Here is a 22,139-nt window from a genome sequence, read left to right as displayed (position 1 = left end):
GTAGATTTTTGTTTACCAAAGGTATTAAGGGATATGGGGCTAAGGAGGGTCTATGGAGTTGGGCCACAGATCAGCCATGATCTCATTGAATAATGGAACGGGTGCGAGAGGCTAAATGGCCTACTCTTGTTCCTATGTAATTACAGCCTGACAAGTTTTACACATAGTTTCCATTATGAATGTGGACAGGAATTTATTTCAGAAAAAGTTGACAGAACATGTGCGCAGGCATATAGATATAAATTTGTTGATTCATCATACTAATGATTTCTGGTTTGCTGCTTCTGGAATGACATTCAGTCCTTGTGTCTGGGATACTGTATGTAATTGTGTTCAAGCTTTTCCTTGTGCAAGATAAAATAGTGTGCCCCCACAGGGTGAGAGCATTCAATAATTAAATTAAAATGATGGCATTTCCTGTAAGGTAGGATTACTGCTTTTAAATTACTGTTTTTCTACTTAATGCATAGCTGATGGTAAAATGTGGCATGAAAGAAAGAACTTGCATTAATGTAGCTCCTTTCACAACCTCAGGACATCCCAAAGCACTTCACAGCCAATTAAGTATTTTTTAAGTGAATTTACTAATGTAGGGAAACGCGGCAGCCAATCTGCGCACGTCAAGATCCCACAAACAGCAATGAGATACATGACCAGATTATCTGTTATCGTGATGTTGGTTGAGGGATAAACATTGGCCAGGACACTGGGAGAACTCTTGTACTCTTTTTTTGAACAGTACCATGGGATCTTTTACGTCCACCTGAGAGAGCAGACTTGGCCTCAGTTTAGCATCTCATCTGAATGAAGGCACTTTCGACAGTGCAGCACTACCTCAGTACTACACAGAAGTGTCAGCCTAGATTATGTACTCAGGTCTCTGGAGTGGGTATGAATAGCATTACTGCTTTGTTTGTGGAATTACTGGCTACTTATGCTTTTCTTCAATAGTAAAATCAGTATTGGGAGGGGGTAAAATAAAATAGCATCAGAACTCATCATATTACCTTTTGTTATTTTTTAGTTCTCAGCTTGCAGGACTGCAGCTGTTTGTTTTCTGTGGTGGAGTATTTAGTTCACCTCCCTTATTTGCCGATAGTGTTTCAGTTGTTAAAAATGGTATGGATCGTGCTGGTGAAGAATGAATGTTTAAATAGTGGATTTACTGTTGGCCGTGGGAAATAGATGCAGTTGTTCCTGATTTTCACTGGTGGTAAGTCCACACCACCTGCTGGCTGGAAAATCCCTGCTATCCATTAACCCAGGGAGCTTCAGACATCACGTCAGCTCCATTGTATTTTCAGGACCGGTAACTATTGTAAGCCGTTTCTGACCAATGTGTCATTTATATTCATCTATATTGTTTAAACAGAAAAGTGATGTTTTTCTGTGGAAGTGGAGTGGGGGAAAGTGAAGCCCATCTAAGTTTTGTGTACTTGATGTTTAAAACAAACAATAGTGAAGCTCACTCTTTTCGGCAAAGAAAAATCAATTGTTGTTAAGAAATGCTTTGTACCTTATTTGACTTCAAGGCCTCGATTTTTACAGGGGGAGGGGGTGCAGGAAAGGTGCGTGCGAGCCTGGTATTGGATGATGTATCCAGCAAGGTTGGGGACGTGAAGGCCCTGACGATCATAATGACAGGGCCTCATTTTAATAAATCTTTCTGGAGCCCCGCCCAGCCGCAATGGGGGGAGGGGAAGGTTCTGGCCTGAATGGGGGAGGGGGTGGCCGCTGCAAAGGGAAGGGGGGTAGCCCGCAAGGGAGTCCGATGGCTTGGCTGTGAAGCTTGAAGGAGCACTCCTCATCCTCTGGGCCCCCACAAGGAAACCTAAAATTAAAGTTTAAAACTTAGCTTCTGAGCCTTTTCTGGCCCACGATCTGACAGGGTTGGCCTGCTGGGGAATCCGTCACTGCTCCTCCGCTCAGGTCTTCCACTAAAATTGCAGATCGGGTCCTGATGACATAATTGGACCCGAACTGCATATTTAAAGTAAGACCCCGCTCCCTGCACGGAGGCAGATGGATCAGAGGAGGTAAGTGACTGACCTCATTTTAACTGCCCCCACCCCCACCCCCCAACCGGTTACCACCAGACAGGGGCAGTTAAAATTGGGGCATAAGATTCTGAGCTGCCAAGCTTTCTGAAATATTTTTTGTCTTCCAATCATTATATCTGTTACATCTAACTTTGTTTTACAGGAGCATGCATTGAGCCAAACTAATTATTTGCCTCTGAAGCAGTTTGGATCATTTGAGCTGTCTTTTATATTGTGACTGGGTGCTTACCCTTGCTGGGTGCTCAAAGTGCAAAGCATTCCGTTTCACAGCATTAGTATCCTTCATTTTGAAAAGCACAGAGTTAGTTTTAGAATTGTAAATTTAACATTAATTTTTTTTCCTTTTCTATTTTTCTGGCAGGTTGAATGCATCATTGTCATCTTACCCCGAGAAAGATGAATTGATCCTCTTTGGGGGTGAATATTTCAATGGCCAAAAAGTAAAGTATTTCACTGTTTTATGCTAGCAGAGTTTTGGGGCTTGCCTTGGCATTTAACATTTGGGTGGGTTAATAAGAAGAAAGAAAGAACATATATATGAACTTATAGTGCCTTTCAGGACGTCAGGACATCCCAAAGTAGTTCACAGCCTAAGAAATATGTTTGAAGTGTGGTTGCTGTTGTAATTTGGGCAAACATGGAGCCAAGTTGCACACAGCAGGATCCCACAACTAGCAGCGAGATATATGACCAGATAATCTGTTTTACTGGTGTTGCTGAAGGATTAAATGTTGGCCAGGACACCAGGTGAACTCTCGTGCTCTTCCTCGAATACTTGAATGGGATCTCTTATGTCCACCAGAGCAGGCAGACAGGGCCACAGTTCAATCTTTCTTCCGAAAGACGGTGCCTCATTACTGCATTGAAGTGTCAACCTAGTTTACACGCTGAAGTCTCTGGAGTGAAGCTTCAATCCAAAACCTTCTGCCTCAGAGACAAGAGTGCTATCACTGAGCCAAAGCTGACCAACAAGGGGTTATAATGTTAGATTGAATTTTTCTAGAGTTGATGAGTGCAAAAAAGATTAGCTATTTCTATCAATACAAAATAATTTATCAATAACTCATGTTAAAAATACCCTTAGTGTAGGTGTACTTTAACTTCCAGCACATCCATATAATTGTGTAAGGAGGGGAGCAATGGGAGAGTTTTGGATAATCATAGTAACATAATATCGTAGTAGGTACAGCACAGGAGGAGGCCATTTGGCCCATTGTGCCTGTGCTGGCTGTTTGAAAGAGTTATCCAATTAGTCTAATTTCCCTGCTCTTTCCCCATATCCCTGTAAATTTTTTCCCTTTTGAAAGTTACTATTGAATCTACTTCTACCACTCTTTCAGGCAGTGCATTCCTGATCATTATAACTCGCTGCGTAAAAAAATGTTTCGTCATGTCGTCTCTAGTTCTTTTGCCGATCACCTTAAATCCGACCCTTCTGCCACTGGAAACAATTTCTCCTTATTTACTCTATCAAAACCATTCATGATATTGAACATCTCTATCAAATCTCCCTTAACTTTCTCTGTTCCAAGGAGAACAACCCCAGCTTGTCCAGTCTCTCCACGTAACTGAAATCCCTCATCCCTGGCACCATTCTAGTAAATCTCCTCTGCACCCTCTCTAAGGCCTTGACATCCTTCCTAAAGTGTGGTGTCCAAAATTGAACACAATATTCCAGCTGAGGCCTAACCAGTGTTTTATAAAAGTTTATCATAACTTCCTTGCTTTTGTGATTTGTGTCTCTATTAATGAAGTCCAGGATCCCATATGCTTTTTTAACAGCCTTCTCAACTTGTCCTGCCACCTTCAAAGATTTGTGTATGTGCACCCTCAGGTCTCTCTGTTCCTGCACCTCCTTTAAAATTGTACCACTAAATTTATATTGCCTCTCCTCATTCTTCCTACCAAAACGTATCACTTCACACTTCTCTGCATTAAATTTCATCTGCCATATGTCTGCCCATTTCACCAGTCTGTCTGTGTCCTCCTGAAGACTTTTACTATCCGCCACGTTGTTTTAATAAATTTTTGAGTTTTGCGTCATCTGCAAACTTTGAAATAATACTCTGTATACCCAAGTCCAGGTTGTTAATCCATATCAAAAAGAGCACTGGTCGTAATACTGACCCCTGGGGCACATCACTGTATAATTCCTTCTAGTCTGAAAAACAACCATTCACCACTACTCTCTTTTCTATCCCTTAGCCAATTTTGTATCCACGCTGCCACTATCCCTTTAATCCCATGGGCTTTAATTTTGCTGACAAGTCTATTATGTGATATTTTATCAAATGCCTTTTGGAAGTCCATATACATAACATCAACCGCTCTACCCTCATCAACCCTCTCCGTTACTTCATCAAAGAACTCAAATCAAGTTAGTCAAACGCGATCTTCCTTTAACAATTCCAGGTTGCTATCATTTATTAGCCCATACGTTTCCAAGTGCCAATTAATTTTGTTCCGGATTATTGTCTCTAAAAGTTTCCCCACCACCGACGTTAGGCTGACTGGTCTGTAATTGGCGGGCTTATCCCTCTCCCCCTTTTTTGAACAGGGGTATAACATTTGCAATCCTCCACTCCTGCAGCACCGTCCCCATATCTAAGGAGGATTGGAAGATTGTGGCTAGAGCCTCTGCAATTTCCACCATTACTTCCCTCAGTAACCTACGATGCATCCCATCTGGACCGGGTGATAAGTCACCATATTGTCTTACTGTTTACATGACAACAATCATTGCACTTCAAAAATAATTAATTGTGTGGAATACTTTGAGATGTGATAAGGCATGATATAAGTGCAAGGATTATGACTTTATAACAAATGAACAGTTAATGTGGATGTTAAAATATATACATATCTCCACTTGTTACAAGTGGAATCTCAAAAAAGATTTGCTTCTGAAAGGGGTCTGGAAAAGATGAGTCAATACTATAGTCAGTGAGTCCAGCTTCATAGAATAATTGAATCATAGAATGATACAGCACAGGAGGCCGCCATTCGGCACATCGTGCCTGTGCCGGCTCTTTGAAAGAGCTTTCCAATTAGTCCCACTCCTCTGCCCTTTCCCCACAGTCCTGAAAATTCTCCCACTTCAAGTACTTATCCAATTCCCTTTTGAAAGTTATTAATGAATCTCGATTCATAGAGGTTGAGGCAGCAGTTTCGAAACAAAGTCCCTTACACTTCACCATATCTGTTAGTGCAATGGAAATAGCAGATCAGATGAAGAAATATTTTAAATATTGTAATGAGAAGTGTACAGTTAATATTAGATAAACTGAAAGAACAACAGCCCTAAAGCACTTATATAGCACATTTCATGAACTCGGGGATGTCCCAAAGCGTTTTACACTTCAAAAGAACTTGCTTAATTGATGTAACCACTGATGAATGCCTTTTCATACAAACATGTGAAAAATGAATGACAGGAAAAGACCTACTGGTTAATCCTGCCTGTCCCATATAGTTGTGATGTCTTATGCATCACAATATATACACCCCCTCCAACCCATGTAATCTCCATGGAGAGACATAAAACCAGATTAAAAACTCAGGCCAATTGTTGGGAAAAATCTGGAAAATTCACCTCCGATCCCTATAGGCAATCGAAACTAGCCCAGGAGACCATTCTGGCCCTGATTAATGTTATACAATACCTACCTCTTGTATGAGGTAACCTTTGCTCCAGCCAGAAACAGGTCCAACTCTCGCTGGAATAAATTTAGCGAATCAGCATTCACTGCATGCTCCAGGGACAACTATTCTCTGGGAAAAGAACCACTTCCTAACATCTAACCTAGTTCTGCCTTTGTGTAACTTGAGATTGTGACCCCTGGTCCTTCCTAATCTATTTAGTTGAAACAAATTGTCGACACAAACACAATCTAATCCCTTCATAAACCTCGATCAAATGACCGCTAAGTTTACACTTCTTTGAAGTGTAGAGACCCAGCTCTTTTAACCTCTTGGTAACTAAGATCCTTTAAACTGGGAATTAATTTTATGGCCCTCCTCTGCACCCTTTTCAAAGCCTCAATATCACGCACCATGTGAGGAGAGAAAAATTGGACAGCATACTCTGTGAGGCCTAACAAGCACAAAATAGTATTCTTTGTTTTGTAACGAATTGTCCTGTAAATATACCCAAGCACCCGATTCGCTCTAGCTGTTGCTTCACGACGTTGGTCATGAACCTTTAGAGATCTATGCACTAGAATGCCCAGATCTCTTTCTTTCCCTCTCCATCGGCTTTCGTTCTTTTCCCTGAAGGGTGTATGTATGTTCAGCATTTGCCCTGCCCACATGCATAACACTGCATTTTTCTAAGTAAAACATCATTCGCCAGTCACAGGCCAAATCCCCCAGCGCGTCCAGATCTGCTTGTAGTAGTCGAGCATCATCCACTGTCCTGACTCGTACATATCTAAATATCATCCATCGTTCCCCCAACACTTACAGCTAGATCATCAATGAAAGTAGTAAATAGCAACGGTCCTAACACCGTCAAGGAATTCCACCATTGCCCCTCAATTTAGTTGAAGCATGATGAATTATATTGAAAATGTGGTGTAATTGTCAGTGTAACGTCTTTGTTGAATAAAATATATTCCTAACGAGACAAGCATGATGGTAACATTTTAAGTGGCATGGTCTCAAGATGCTCGTTTGTTTGTCTTCTAATCTTTTTATTAATTAATGAGGTTGTAGCTGATCAAAATGAGTGATAATATGCTAGGCTATAGGGATTTATTAAAGTTCTTCATTAAGGGTTTTGAAAGGGGTTTCTTGAACTTGAAAAATTAAAATGGGAAACCATCTTTTCCTGGGCCATCCTATTTTATATGTTTGGAACTGTCCATAAATTCCTTAGCCATACACGGCTGATTCAGTCCTAGTGCATTGTTTGAGCCAAATTACCTGGAAAAAGAAGTCTTCAGACTTTGTGTAAGGTAGGAAATAAAGACGGACTTAAATTTATATACGTGTAGCACATGTAGCTTCTTTCAGAAACTCCTGCAGTGCTTCACTTTTTTTTTTATTCGTTCATGGGTTGTGGGCGTCGCTGGCGAGGCCAGCATTTATTGCCCTTGAGAAGGTGGTGGTGAGCTGCCTTCTTGAACTGCTGCAGTCCGTTTAGTGAAGGTTCTCCCACAGTGCTGTTAGGAAGAGAGTTCCAGGATTTTGACCCAGCGACGATGAAGGAACGGCGGTATATTTCCAAGTCGGGATGGTGTGTGACTTGGAGGGGAACGTGCAAGTGGTGTTGTTCCCATGTGCCTGCTGCCCTTGTCCTTCTAAGTGATAAAGGTCGCGGGTTTGGGAGGTGCTGTCGAAGAAACCTTGGCAAGTTGCTGCATTGCATCCTGTGGATGGTACACACTGCAGCCACAGTGCGCCGGTGGTGAAGGGAGTGAATGTTTAGGGTGGTGGATGGGGTGACAATCAAGCGGGCTGCTTTGTCCTGGATGGTGTCAAGCTTCTTGAGTGTTGGAGCTGCACTCATCCAGGCAAGTGGAAAGTATTCCATCACACTCCTGACTTGTGCCTTGTAGATGATGGAAAGGCTTTGGGGAGTCAGGAGGTGAGTCACTCGCCGCAGAATACCCAGCCTCTGACCTGCTCTTATGGCCACAGTATTTATGTGGCTGGTCCAGTTAAGTTTCTGGTCAATAGTGACCCCCAGGATGTTGCTTGTGGGGGATTCGGCGATGGTAATGCCGTTGAATGTCAAGGGGAGGTGGTTAGACTCTCTCTTGTTGGAGATGGTCATTGCCTGGCACTTGTCTGGCGCGAATGTTACTTGCCACTTATCAGCCCAAGCCTGGATGTTGTCCAGGTCTTGCTGCATGTGGGCATGGACTGCTTCATTATCTGAGGGGTTGCGAATGGAACTGAACATTGTGCAATCATCAGCGAATATCCCCATTTCTGACCTTATGATGGAGGGAAGGTCATTGATGAAGCAGCTGAAGATGGTTGGTCCTAGGACACTGCCTTGAGGAACTCCGGCAGCAATGTCCTGGGGCTGAGATGATTGGCCTCCAGCAACCACTACCATCTTCCTTTGTGCTAGGTATGACTCCAGCCACTGGAGAGTTTTCCTCCTGATTCCCATTGACTTCAATTTTACTTGGGCTCCTTGGCGCCACACTCGGTCAAATGCTGCCTTGATGTCAAGGGCAGTCACTCTCGCCTCACCTCTGGAATTAAGCTATTTTGTGCATGTTTGGACCAAGGCTGTAATGAGGACTGGAGCCGAGTGGTCCTGGTGGAACCCAAACTGAGCATTGGTGAGTAACTGCCGCTTGGTAGCACTGTTGACGACACCTTCCATCACTTTGCTGATGGTTGAGAGTAGACTAATGGGCGGTAATTGGCCGGATTAGATTTGTCCTGCTTTTTGTGGACAGGACGTACCTGGGCAATTTTCCACATACATACAGTGAGTTATTTTGAAGTGTAGTGATTGGTATGATGTAGGCAAATATGACACTATTTTGTGGATAGCAAATTTCCATAAACAGGAATCGATGACAATTTAGTCTGTTTGCACAGAGCGGGCATCGCAAAGATAGTGGATCGTGAACCAAGTGGGAACTTGAGAATTTGTTGAGAGTGGGACTCTGGTAAAGTAGTGGGTGAATTGAAATTGAAGCTTAGTTTAAATTTTAACTTAAAACTTTTAAGGAAACTGCAAGTTAGTTAATGGTTAACAAAAACTGCAAGTCAATGGCAGTTAACAGTCAATCAACTGTAAGTGATTGCCTGAATAGAGGATTATTACTGTGAGCTGGAAGCTGATTGAGCAGTTGTAACTGCTGTTCTCAAAAGGTGTATGAAGCAGAAGGTTATCTAATAAAGCACAGAGTGGGCATCGCAAAGAGATTGAATCGAGTGGGAACTTTGGAATTTGTTGAGAGTGGGAAATAGGTGTAATGGGGGAAGGAGGTGCTAAATTAAAAAAAATAGGGGAAAAAACCCCAAAACAGACGAAAAAGTAATTATTTATAAATAAATATAGACTAAGATATGGTAGAGCAGGTTGTGTGTCTGGACTGCAGTATGTGGGAGTTTGTGGACATCGCGATTGTCCCAAGCAAACGCATCTGCAGTAGATGTCTCCACCTCGAATCTCTCCAGCTCAGAGTCACTGAACTGGAGTGCGAGTTGGAGACGCTCCGACACATAAGGGAGGGGAGGAGTATCAGGACAGTTTGCTCCAGACCTTGATCACACCTTGTAAAGAGGTGGGGTTGTGACCGATAATGTACAGGTGAGTTAGAGAATGAGGAGCCGCAGAAACTGATTCTTTCAGGTGCAATGTACTTGCTACCTGTGAGGATAAGGATAAAGACTGTCAGAAGGGCAGCCAGAATGCTGACCATGGCATCCCGGAGCAAGAGGCTGGCCAAAGGGAGGAGGATGAGGTGAAACATGATGTGGTAGTTGTCGGGGATTCAATAATTAGGGGAACAGAAAGCATCCTTTGTAAGCAGGATCGAGAGCCCCACATGATATGTTGCTTACCTGGTGCTTGGGTGAGGGACATCTCAAAACGGCTTAAAAGGATATTGGAGAGGGAAGGGGAGGATCCGGTCTTTGTGTCCATGTTGGGACCAACAACATAGGAAAGAGTAGGCAAGAGGTCCTGTTCAGAGAGTACCAGGAGCTAATTTTTTTTTAAAAAGGACGTCAAGGATTATAATCTCTGGATTATTACTTGAGCCACGTGCAAATTGGCGTAGGGATAAGCAGATTAGGAAGGTGAACATATGGCTGAAGGAGTGTGGGAAATAGGGGTTCCATTTCATGGGAGACTGGCATCAGTACTGGGACAGGAAGGAAATGTACCGTTGGGACAGGCTCCACTTGAACCGGGCTGGGACCAGGATCCTAGCGGAAAGGATAAATAGGACGGTCGCAAGGACTTTAAACTAGTAAATGTGCGGGAGGGCTTAGGTGGAAAAGGTAGTATAAATAATAATTCTAAAACAAAAGAAAAGGAAGAGAGTAGAGTGATAGTCAGAAATTATGCTTTAGGCACCACAAGTAAAGGGAAACTAAAAGATGTAAAGTAATCAAATTAGGAGAGAGAAACAAGACATGTGCGAGGAAAAACAACATTAGAGCAGAAGGACAGGTTAGCGTGTGTGGCCCAAATAAGCATTTTTTATACAAACGCACGGAGTATAAAGAACAAATTGAATGAATTGCAGGCGCAAGTTCAACTTGGAGGGTACGACTTGGTAGCCATTACTGAGACTGCAAGACGGTCAGGACTGGGAATTGAATATACCAAGTTATAAGGCCTATAGGAAGGATAGAGAAACTGGTGGAGGGGAGGAGTAGCCATAGTGATTAAGGATGAAATTACTTCAATGATAAGAGGATAAACAAGAGGTAAGCAGACAGTGGAGACTTTTGGGTAGAATTAAGAAATAGAAAAGGATTTAAGACTGTAGTGGGATTTGTGTATAGGCCCCCTGGTAGCAGCTGTTAAGTGGCAGAATATATAAATGCAGAGATTAGACAAACATGCAGCAATGGCAGAGTGGTTTTAATGGGGAATTTTAACTTTCATATTGATTGGGATAAGCAGATGAGTTCATGTCGGAGGCCAAAATGGCAGAGGAATTAAACAGATATTTTGTATCTGTCGTCACAGTAGAAGACACTAATAATATACCAATAACAGTAGAAAATCAAGGGGCAAAGGGGAGGGAGGAACTTAAAACAATCACTATCACTCGAGAAAAAGTACGAGGTAAACTAATGGGTCTAAAGGTTGACAAGTCCCCTGGACCTGATGGCTTGCATCCGAGGGTCTTGAAGGAAGTGGCTACAGAGATAGTGGATGCATAGGTTGTAATCTTCCAGAATTCACTAGATTCTGGAAAGGTCCCAGCGGATTCGAAAACCGCAAACGTAACGCCCCTATTCAAGAAGGGAGTGAGACAGAAAGCAGGTAACCATAGACCAGTTAGCCTAACATCTGTCATTGGGAAAATGCTAGAATCCATTATTAAGGAAATAGTAGCAGGACATTTGGAGACTCATAGTACGATCAAGGAGAGTCAACATGGTTTTATGAAGGGGAAATCGTGTCTGACAAATTTATTAGAGTTCTTCGAGGAAGTAACGGGCAGGGTGGATAAAGGGGAACTAATGGATGCAGTATATTTGGATTTCCAAAAGGCATTCGATAAGGTGCCTCATAAAAGATTATTGCAGAAGATAAGAGCTCATGGTGTTGGGGGTAATATACTGGCGTGGATAGAAGATTGGCTAACTAACAGAAAACAAAGAGTCGGGATAAAAGGGTCATTTTCAAAATGGCAATCTGTAACTAGTGGGGTGTCGCAGGGCTCTGCTGGGGCCTCAACTATTTACAATATATATCAATGACTTGGATGAAGGAACAGAGTGTCTTGTGGCCAAATTTGCTGCTGATACAAAGATAGGTGGAAAAGCAAGTTGCGATGAGAACACAAAGTGTCTGCAAATGGATATTGACAGGTTAAGCGAATGGGCAAAAATTTGGCAGATGGAATATAATGTGGGAAAATGTGAAGTCATCCACTTTGGGAGGAAAAATAAAAAAGCAAAATATTATTTGAATGGAGAAATACTACAAAATGCTGGGTGTCCTCGTACATGAAACACAAAACGTCAACATACAGGTGCAGCAGGTAATCCGGAAGGCAAACGGAATATTGGCCTTTATTTCTAGGGGGATGGAATATAAAAGGAGGGAAGTCATGCTACAACTGTACAGGGTGCTGGTGAGACCACACCTGGAGTACTGCGTACAGTTCTGGTGCCCTTATTTAAGGAAGGACATACATGCATTGGAGGCAGTTCAGAGAAGGTTCACTAGGTTGATTCCGGGTATGGAAGGGTTGTCTTATGAGGAAAGATTGAACAGGTTGGGTCTATACTCATTGGAGTTTAGAAGAATGAGAGGAGATCTTATTGAAACGACAAGATTCTGAGGGGACTCGATAGGGTAGATGCTGAGAGGATGTTACCCCTCATGGGGGAATCTAAAACTAGGGGGCATAGTCTCAGAATAAGGGGTCGCCCGTTTAAGATGGAAATGGGGAGGAATTTCTTCTCCCAGAGGGTCGTGAATCTTTGGAATTCGTTACCCAAAAAGCTGTGGAGGCTGAGTCATTGAATACATTCAAGGTTGAGTTAGACAAATTTTTGATCAGCAAGGGAGTCAAAGGATATAGAGAAAAGGCGGGAAAGTGGAGTTGAAGTAAAAATCAGATCAGCCATGATCGCATTGAATGGCGGAGCAGACTCGAGGGGCCAAATGGCCTACTCCTGCTCATACCTTTCTGACATGACCATAAGAGATAACGAATTTCTTGTGTGTTCAGGATGGCTTTCTGCAACAATATGTCCTAGAACCAACAAGGGGGCAGGCCATGTTAGATTTAATAATGAATAATGAGCCAGATTTAATTAATGGATTAAGTAAATGGGCAAAACTGGCAAATAGATTTCATTGTCGGCAAGTGTGAGATCATCCAATTTGGTTCCACCTGTACGGTAATGGTTCCCAGCTCTACCTCACCACCATCTCTCTTGACCCCTCCACCGCCTCTGTTGACCGCTCCACCACCTCAGTGTTGTTAGAATGCTTGTCTGACATTCAGTCCTGGTTGAGCCGAAATTTCCTTCAATTAAACATTGGGAAGATTGAAGCCATTGTCATAGGTCCCCAGCACAGGCACCGATTCCATTCCCCTCGCACTGTCTCAGGCTGCACCAGACACTGTGCAACCTCGGCATCCTACTTGATTGAACTGAGCTTCCGACCCCATATCTTCTCCATCACAAGGACCGCCTACTTCCATCTTCATAATATCACCCATCTCCGCCCCTGCCTCAGCCCATCTGCTGCTGAAATCCTCAATCATGCTTTTGTTACCTACAAACTAAACTGTTCCAATGCTCTCCTGGCCACCCTCCCATCTTCCGCCCTCCATAAACTTAAACTCATCTGCTGCCCGTATCCTAACTTACACCAAGTGCCATTCACCCACCACCCCTGTGATTGCTGTCCTACATGGGCCCCTGGTCCACCAACGCCTCGATTTTTAAAATTCTCATCCCCGTGTTCATCCCCTACTCCGCTGCACCAATGGTGGTCGTGTCTTCAGCTATCTAGGCCCTAAGCTCTGGAATTCCTTCCCCAAACCTCTTTGCCTCTTCACCTCTCTCCTCCTTTAAGACGCTCCTTAAAACCTACCTCTTTGACCAAGCTTTTCGTTACCAGTCCTGAAGTCTCCTCCTTTGGCTTGGTGTTAATTTTTGTTTGATTACGCTGCTGTGAAGCACCTTGGGACGTTTTACTACATTAAAGGCGCTATATTAATCCAAGTTATTGTTGAGAATAAATTCCAGCATTAAAATTGAATGATTCTTGGCCCATTAGAAATTTCCTAAAAGGAAAATAGAAAAGGGGGTATCAACATTCGGATCTACCTGTTGCAGATGCGTCTGTCCATGTCAGCGTTGGTAGGAGTGACCACAGCACTTGTGGAGACCAAGTCTCATCTTCACATGAGTGCACCATCCACCATATCCGGTGGTACTACATGGAATAGATTGCAAGCAAATCTAGCAGCACAAAACTGGGCATCCATGAGGCAATCTGGACCACCAACAGCAGCAGCAGAATTGTATTCCATCACAATCTTTCCATATGGCCAGGCATATCCCTCACTCCTCCATTGCCATCAAGCCAGATGTCCAACTTCGGTTCAATAAGGAGTGTAGAAGAGCAGCACCAGGCGTATCTGAAAATGAGGTGCCAACCTGGTAAAGCTACAACACAGGACTGCATGCATGCTAGCTAGCAAAAGCAGCATGCTATTGACAGAGCTAAGCAATCCAAAACCAACAGATCAGGTCAAAGCTTTGCAGCCCTGCCATATCCAGTTGTGAATGGTGATGTACAATTAAGCAATTAGTTGGAGGAGGAGGCTCCCCCATCTTCAACGATGGCAGAGCCCACACGTGAGTGCAAAAGACAAGGCTGAATCATTTGCAACCATCTTCAGCCAGAAATGGCGATTGGATGATCCTTTGTCGCCTCCTGATGTCCCCACCGTCACAGATGCAAGTCTTCAGCCAATTCTGAAGAAGATAATGGTGTGCATGTTCAAATATTGCAGATAGTTTCCCCAGACTTGAAACTTCGTGATGAATTGATGTTGGAAAAAAAAGCATCTTCAGGAGTACCATATTTTGATGTTACCAGTTTGTTATGATCTGAGTCATTGTCTCTCACTTCTAAGTGTTCAGCTGGCTACCAAGATTTGTGATACAAAAGAAAGAACTTAATTCATATAAGCACCTTTCATGACCTCTGGACGTCCCAAAGCACTTTACAGCTCATAAAGTACTTTTGAAGTGTAGTCTTTGTTGTAATGTGGCAGCCAATTTGCAGACAGCAAGGTCCCACAAACAACAATGTGATAATGACGAGGTAGTTTGTTTTTCTTGTGATGATGGTTGAGTGATAAATATTGATCAGAACACCGGGAAAACTCTCCTGCTTTTCTTCGAATAGTACCATGGGATCTTTTGCCTTTACCTAAGAGGGCAGACGGAGCCTCGGTTTAACGTCTCATCCGACGATGCAGCACAGGTGCTTGTGTGTCTTGTACCTTATATTTCCAGAACTGCCACTATTGTTAGGTGTGAAATTTCCAGCTGTGAGGCAAATGCCTGAGATGTTAACACGTTCTAAAAATATAAAAATAGTTAAATGCAACGAGCTGCATTTGTCACATGTGCCACAGGGAGTGGCCAAGTGGCATTACGATAATCTTTCCTCGACTTTCATCCTCTTCCTGTGTTTCTCTTTTGTCTCCTCATAGTCTGTACGATTTATAAGTGACTTCTCTTGTTGAGCAAGAGAAATGTCAGTAATTACACATTCCATACATGCACTTCATACATTTTGACAGTAAAATCTCTGATTGATTATCTGAACTTCAGAACTGTCAAACTTCTGTACTAAATTTTAATTAATACATCAGCCAGTTAGTATTCAGCCTTTGACTTCTGTTACCACTGCTGGATGTCCGTCTGTGTTTACTTCAGTGACAGGGAAATGGAGAAACATCTATCAGATATGTCATCTGAGTAGGCCCTTTTGTGAGATGGTGTGAATATTTGTGAGGTTTCCTTTATGACTCAAAAAAAACTCCTCCCTGAAAGAGAATATGGCGAATGATTAATTTTTGAAAATCTTTTTTAAATGAGTACTTTACATTGAAGTGTGAATTTGTAATTTAATCTAAACCTGCAATTAAAAAATATCTAAGAGCTGTTGGGTAGGATGTGGGTCAGTACCATTTCTTAGTTTCAGTCATTCTGTCTTTGAAAATACAAGATTCACCCGGCGGGAAACTGATCGGATCGGCTGCCCGTTTTTCATCCTGCCCGGTTTTACTTTCCATTGAAGTCAATAAAAAGTAAAATCAGGTGGGATGTGAAACAGGCGGCCGATCTGATCTTGTCAGTTTCCTGCCGCGTGGGTTAGGCTAAAATTATCCCCAAGGCATTTATCTAGATTGAAAGAAAATTAAAGGACGAGTAAATTTGTTAAGTTGTTCTGCACTGACAGAAGCCTAAGAGCAGTCGTTCCTTTGTCCAGTTGGGAAATGGTGTGTGATGGAAGGGGGAGGGTGGGGGTGGGGTGGATGGAGAAAAATGATTTTTCAATATATAGTGGTGATAATAGGTTTGTTAATCTTTTCCTACTATTGCAGACTTTTCTCTACAATGAGCTATATTTGTACAACATCAAGAAGAACTCATGGACAATGCTGGAAATCCCAAATCCACCAGCTCCTCGCTCTGCCCATCAGGTAAACTTGAGTCTAGAAATGTGGGCAACAAAAGAGGTTTTACCTGTCTTTTTAAAAAAAAGCTTTTATAGTTCTTTTTATCAAAGTGGGGACTTCACCAGTTGGATTTTTAAAATTTTCTTTTCCACGTGATGTTAAGTAATGGTGGGTTTGGCAGTACCATTTTGTCTTTATGGTAACCAGCATTTTGAAAAATGTTTGGGGAGAATCCTTACTTTTTGAAAAGGGGGGTGAGATCGGTTGCATTTATCTGACCCACTTGATCTTATTCCCCCCTCAACCAAAAAAATGATCGTTTGCCTCACACTCTGAATATGTTGGTGTCACGTAATTGTTTTAAACAAAAGCTGTATGTCAGTGTTGATATGTTCCAGTCAGTGTTGATATGTTCCAGTAAGTGGGATCTTACAGCATAAAATTAAGCTTCCATTTTGCCAGTGGAGAGGCTCCGTTTTTCAGTTTGGTACCTCTCCACATAGGCTGAGATCAGGAGCTCAGAAGACTGGGAGTTTGAATTAAAGGAACAATGATAATTTCTTTTATAAAATATGGTATAAAAAGAAAAAATGGCATCGTTTTCACTTCATGCATTGTCACTCTAACATGCTGCACTGCCATGCTTTTTCCAATAATGTATAAACCATTCAGCGTAACACAGGGTGTTGCACAGAACTACTGGATCATTTATTTTGTTACCATGACAGGCTGTGGTGGTTCCTCAAGCTGGTGGACAACTTTGGATGTTTGGAGGAGAATTTGCATCCCCGAATGGTGAACAGTTTTACCATTATAAGGACCTTTGGGTGCTGCATTTGACCAGCAAGACATGGGAACAAATCAAGTAAGAACTTTATTTGTACCTAGTTACAGTATTATAGGGAAGAGTTTCTGATTTTGTTTTTGCTGTGTTAGTACTATATTGTTTAACAGTTGATATATCAAGGATGAAACATCTAGTCTAGGCACAATTGGGTTGCTTCTACTACAGATGCACTAATAGTTCTCCAGCACGTGGACTCAAAACTAGTCTTTGACGCTGCTTTTCAGCTAATCACAGTCTAATTTTTTTATCGTAAATCCCGTTTCATAAATGATTGATGGGAACCTGGAGGTACAAAAATGAGGCCAGAAAAAAGGAGTGTTTTTGTTTTGAACAAAAATGTATTAAAGATATTTAAATAGACCTTAAATCTGTTATGCATTGAATGTGCTTAGGGTAATCTGTTTTATTTACAAGAATTAGCTTGGCCCATTTCTGAGGTCCCACAAACGTCAGTGAAATAAATAATCAATTATTCTGTTTTGCTGGTGTTGGTTGAGGGATAAATGTTGCCCATGACACCGGTAGAACTCTCCTGATCTTATTTGAATGGTGCCATGGGATCTTTAATGTTCACCTGACCAGGCAGACGGAGCCTTGGCTCAACTTCTCATTCAAAAGCATCCCCAAATGCAGCACTAACTCAGTGCTTCACTGAAGTGTCAGCCCAGATTATGTGCTCAAATCCTGGGTGGGGCTTGAACTCACAACCTTCTACCTCAGAGGCAAAAATGTGACCAGTGAACCAAGCCAAGTAGGCATACTGATAGTTTCTCGGGTACATTAGGATAACTACATCAGGAGAAATTCTATTTATGTTGTTAGTACAACCAACGAAGAACCCATTGCACGTCCCATCACTCAAACCCTTCATTAACCAGGTTAGTCATGTCAGGTGTTCATGGTTTTATCCATCAACCCATTGCATTGCTAACTGCGATATTGTGTAGTTCTCCACTGGAGCTGCTAATAGGGATATCTACCACATTCAGATCATTCTCGGGGATCTGACTCTCTAACTTTGGAAGTTGAATGCATACAGGAATCGTTCTTCTGTATCTTATTAGAGCTTAGGCATGATATATAGCCCTGTCAGTAGGAATTTAGTTCCTGTATTTTATCGCATCCATCTGTGACAGACAATCTCGTTAGGACAATTTCCCTGTTGGGCTGCCCATCCAGAAGGAAGTGCATATATTTTATAGAAGAAATCTAATCATTGGGCCTTTAGTTTCTTCCTCTAGAGTTGCAATCTAAATTGGAGATTTAATTCGACATTTCTGAAAAGAGGCTCCACTTTGCAAAGACTGGGATGCTTCTGTTGGATTAGTATTTGTTCAGTGTCCCCGCTGGAGAGATTCCCAGGATACCATTAATTGACACCAGCAGCATGCTTTCTCAAGTGATTTACTTTTACAATATTTATAATATGATAATGAAATGCCAAAAAAGTTAGGTTTTGGGGCAGCCGCAAAAGATGATAAAGCTGTCTGTCTTTTCTGATATGGAGGACAAATGTTGTGCCAGATGGTACTTAGTGCTGCAGTAATATGTTAAAAACACGGCTGTGACCCACTGACTATAGTATTTAACCAACAAGCGGTCTTGGCAAAGTAGTGGATGAATGATGCAGTTACAAATGTTTTATGATGATGGATTTTCCCATTGGAGAAATATTATTTCAGTGGGTTCCAGCCATGTTTCTGCAAATCACTTAGATCTATCTCTTAGTTGGAAACTTAAGAGTGCAGAACGGTTTTTATTTACAACAGTAACGATTAACTTCCATGGCATTTACCACAAAAATTTGAATAGGTCACTACTAATATGTTACAGAAAATAACCACTGTGGGGCCTAACCGCCTTAACCTCAGAACAGATATGCTGAAATTGGTATTGCATTGTGAACTCCAATCTTTGCCAACTGCGATTAGTAACAAAACAGAGAAGTTTTTGCATGGAGGTTTATTTTTTGTCTGGGAAGCAGTTTTAAAATATTGCTGCTTAAAAATCCAGGTTTGATAGCATAAGCCTATATAAACAATTGGATTCATTGTAAGGGTTGCTTGAGCAATCAATCGTTTTTGCAAACAATACCGTTGGAATGCACCTGGCATTGTTGCATAATGTGGTATCCTTCCCCCAGTATAATCTGTGCACCGTACAATGTTGGATGGCTCCAAAATAAGGACATTATATATACTGAATCTGGTGTTATAAGAACATAAGAAATAGGAGCAGGAGTAGGCCAATCGGCCCCTCGAGCCTGCTCCGCCATTCAATAAGATCATGACGGATCTGATCCTAACCTCAAATCTAAAGAACACAAGAAGTAGGAGCAGGACCCGGCCACTCAAACCCTGGGCCCGCTCCGCCACCCACAGGGCCTTGACCGATCCGAACTCAGCTTCATGTCCAATTTCCTGCCTGCTCCCTGTAACCCCTAATTCCCTTTACTTCTAGGAAACTGTCGATTTCTGTTTTAAATTTATTTAATGATGTAGCTTCCTGGGGCAGCAAATTCCACAGACCTACTACCCTCTGAGTGAAGAAGTTTCTCCTCATCTCAGTTTTGAAAGAGCAGCCCCTTCTAAGATTATGCCCCCTAGTTCTAGTTTCACCCATCCTTGGGAACATCCTTACCGCATCCACCCCGATCAAGCCCCTTCACAATCTTATATGTTTCAATAAGATCGCCTCTCATTCTTCTGAACTCCAATGAGTAGAGTCCCAATCTACTCAACCTCTCCTCATATGTCTGCCCCCTCATCCCCGGGATTAACCGAGTGAACCTTCTTTGTACTGCCTCGAGAGCAAGTATGTCTTTTCTTAAGTATGGACACCAAAACCGTATGCAATATTCCAGGTGCGGTCTCACCAATACCTTATATAACTGCAGCAATATCTCCCTGATTTTATATTCTATCCCCCTAGCAATAAAAGCCAACATTCCGTTGGCCTTCTTGATCACCTGCTGCACCTGCATACTAACTTTTTGATTTTCTTGCACTAGGACCCCCAGATCCCTTTGTACTGCAGTACTTTCCAGTTTCTCGCCATTAAGATAATAACTTGCTCTCTGATTTTTCCTGCCAAAGTGCATAACCTCACATTTTCCAGTATTGTGTTGCATCTGCCAAATCTCCACCCACTCACCCAGCCTGTCTATATCCCCCTGTAGGTTTTTTATGTCCTCCTCACTCTCTGCTTTCCCTCCCATCTTTGTATCATCTGCAAACTTTGATATGTTACACTCGGTCCCCTCCTCCAAATCATTAATATAGGTTGTAAAAAGTTGGGGACCCAGCACCGACCCCTGCGGAACACCACTGGCTACTGGTTGCCAGTCCGAGAATGAACCATTTATCCCAACTCTCTGCTTCCTGTTAGATAACCAATCCTCCACCCATGCCAGAATATTACCCCCAATCCAGTGATTCTTTATCTTGAGCAATAATCTTTTATGTGGCGCCTTGTCGAATGCCTTCTGGAAGTCTAAATACACTACGTCCACTGGTTCCCCTTTATCCACCCTGTACGTTATGTCCTCAAAGAACTCGAGCAAATTTGTCAGACATGACGTCCCCTTCGTAAAGCCATGCTGACTTTGTCCTATTAAATTATGTTTATCCAAATGTTCTGTTACTGTCTCCTTAATAATAGACTCCAAAATTTTACCCACCACAGCTGTTAGGCTAACTGGTCTATAATTTCCAGCCTTCTGCCTACCACCCTTTTTAAATAAGGGTGGTAGGCAGTTTTCCAATCTGCCGGGACCTTTGCTGAGACCAGAGAATTTTGGAAAATTATTACCAAAGCACCCACAATCCCTACTGCCACTTCCCTAAAGACCCTAGGATGTAAGCCATCAGGTCCAGGGGATTTATCCGCCTTGAGTCCCATTAATTTACTGAGTACCAATTCCTTAGTGATTTTAATCGTATTTAGCTCCTCTACCCCCCCCCCCCCCCCCCCCCAGAGCCCCCTGTTTGTCCAGTGTTGGGATATTCTTAGTGTCTTCTACCGTAAAGACTGAAACAAAATTTGTTCAGCATTTTTGCCATCTCCGTGTTTCCCACCATTAATTTCCCGGTCTCATCCTCTAAGGGACCTACGTTTGCCTGAGCCACCAATTTTCTTTTTATATAACTATAGAAACTCTTGCTATCTGTTTTTATATTTTTTGCTAATTTATTTTCATAATCTATCTTCCCTTTCTTAATCAATTCTTTAGTTACTTTTTGCTGTCTTTTGAAGACTTCCCAATCTTCTATCCTCCCACTAAGTTTGGCTCCCTTATATGTCCTTGTTTTTAGTCGGATACTATCCTTAATTTCTTTGCTTAGCCACGGATGGCTGTCATTTCTTTTACACCCTTTTTTCCTCAGTAGAATATATATTTTTTGAAAGTTGTAAAATAACTCCTTAAATGAACACCACTGCTCATGTGTACCGTCTTACCCTTTAATCTATTTTCCCAGTCCACTTTAATCAATTCCGCTCTCATACCATCATAGTCTCCTTTATTCAAGCTCAGTATGCTTGTTTGAGAACCAACCTTCTCACCCTCTAATTGGATATGGATAAGGTTGCTTGCCCCCTTGTCGGATCAGTTACATACTGCTCAAGAAATCCATCCCTAATACACTCAATAAACTCTTCCTCAAGGCTGCCCTGCCCAATTTGATTTGTCCAGTTAATATGATAATTAAAATCCCCCATAATTATAGCTGTTCCCTTATTACATGCCCCGACTATTTCCTGATTAATCCTTCTTCCAGCAGAGTTGCAACTATTAGGAGGCCTATATACTACGCCCACTCGTGTTTTTTTCCTCTTATTATTCCTTATCTCTACCCAAACTGTTTCATTATCCTGATCCTTTGTCCCAATATCATTTCTCTGTATTAGTGATTCCTTCCTTTATTAACATAGCCACCCCACCTTCCCTTCCTTCCTGCCTGTCCTTCCTGATTGTTAAATACCCTGGCATATTTAATTCCCAGTCGTTGTCACCATGCAGCCATGTTTCTGTAATGGCCACAAGATCATACCCATACGTAGTTATTTGTGCCGTTAACTCGTCCATTTTGTTGCGAATGCTACATGCATTCAGATAAAGAACTTTCAAATATGTTTTGTGACACTTAGTTCCTGCTTTTTCCTTTTTTAACACTTTACCTTTTACTCCATACCTTCTGTCCCTTCCTGACACGCTTTCCTCTGTCTCCCTGCTCAGGTTCCCACAAGGAGTTATGACCAAGTGCACTGTTCAGCTAAAGCTTGGTTTGAGGGCAGGGGATAATCGGGCGTGCATATGTAATTTATCCCCTATTTTATAGTGGTACATTCTGTACTTAT

The 22,139-nt window shown here is 42.2% G+C and overlaps 1 protein-coding gene across 4 annotated transcripts in view; it reads left to right on the top strand.

Annotated features, from left to right (window-relative positions):
• klhdc4 (kelch domain containing 4) overlaps positions 1-22,139 on the top strand; it is a 74,050-nt gene that overhangs the window by 8,934 nt on the left and 42,977 nt on the right. For all 4 annotated transcript variants that reach the window (XR_010965967.1, XM_067998003.1, XM_067998002.1 and 1 more), the window contains exons 3-5: positions 2,422-2,500; positions 15,860-15,958; positions 16,663-16,799. Coding sequence is in view for 3 of the 4 variants with exons in the window: in XM_067998003.1 (XP_067854104.1) it covers positions 2,422-2,500; positions 15,860-15,958; positions 16,663-16,799 (315 nt within the window). In the remaining variant the exon portion in view is untranslated. The remainder of the gene's footprint in view (positions 1-2,421; positions 2,501-15,859; positions 15,959-16,662; positions 16,800-22,139) is intronic.

Source organism: Heptranchias perlo, chromosome 16 (genome assembly GCF_035084215.1).
Source record: "Heptranchias perlo isolate sHepPer1 chromosome 16, sHepPer1.hap1, whole genome shotgun sequence".
NCBI classification, from domain to species: Eukaryota; Metazoa; Chordata; class Chondrichthyes; order Hexanchiformes; family Hexanchidae; genus Heptranchias; species Heptranchias perlo.
Note: the sequence above shows the minus strand (reverse complement) of the source record. Positions and strands in the feature narration are given on the sequence as shown.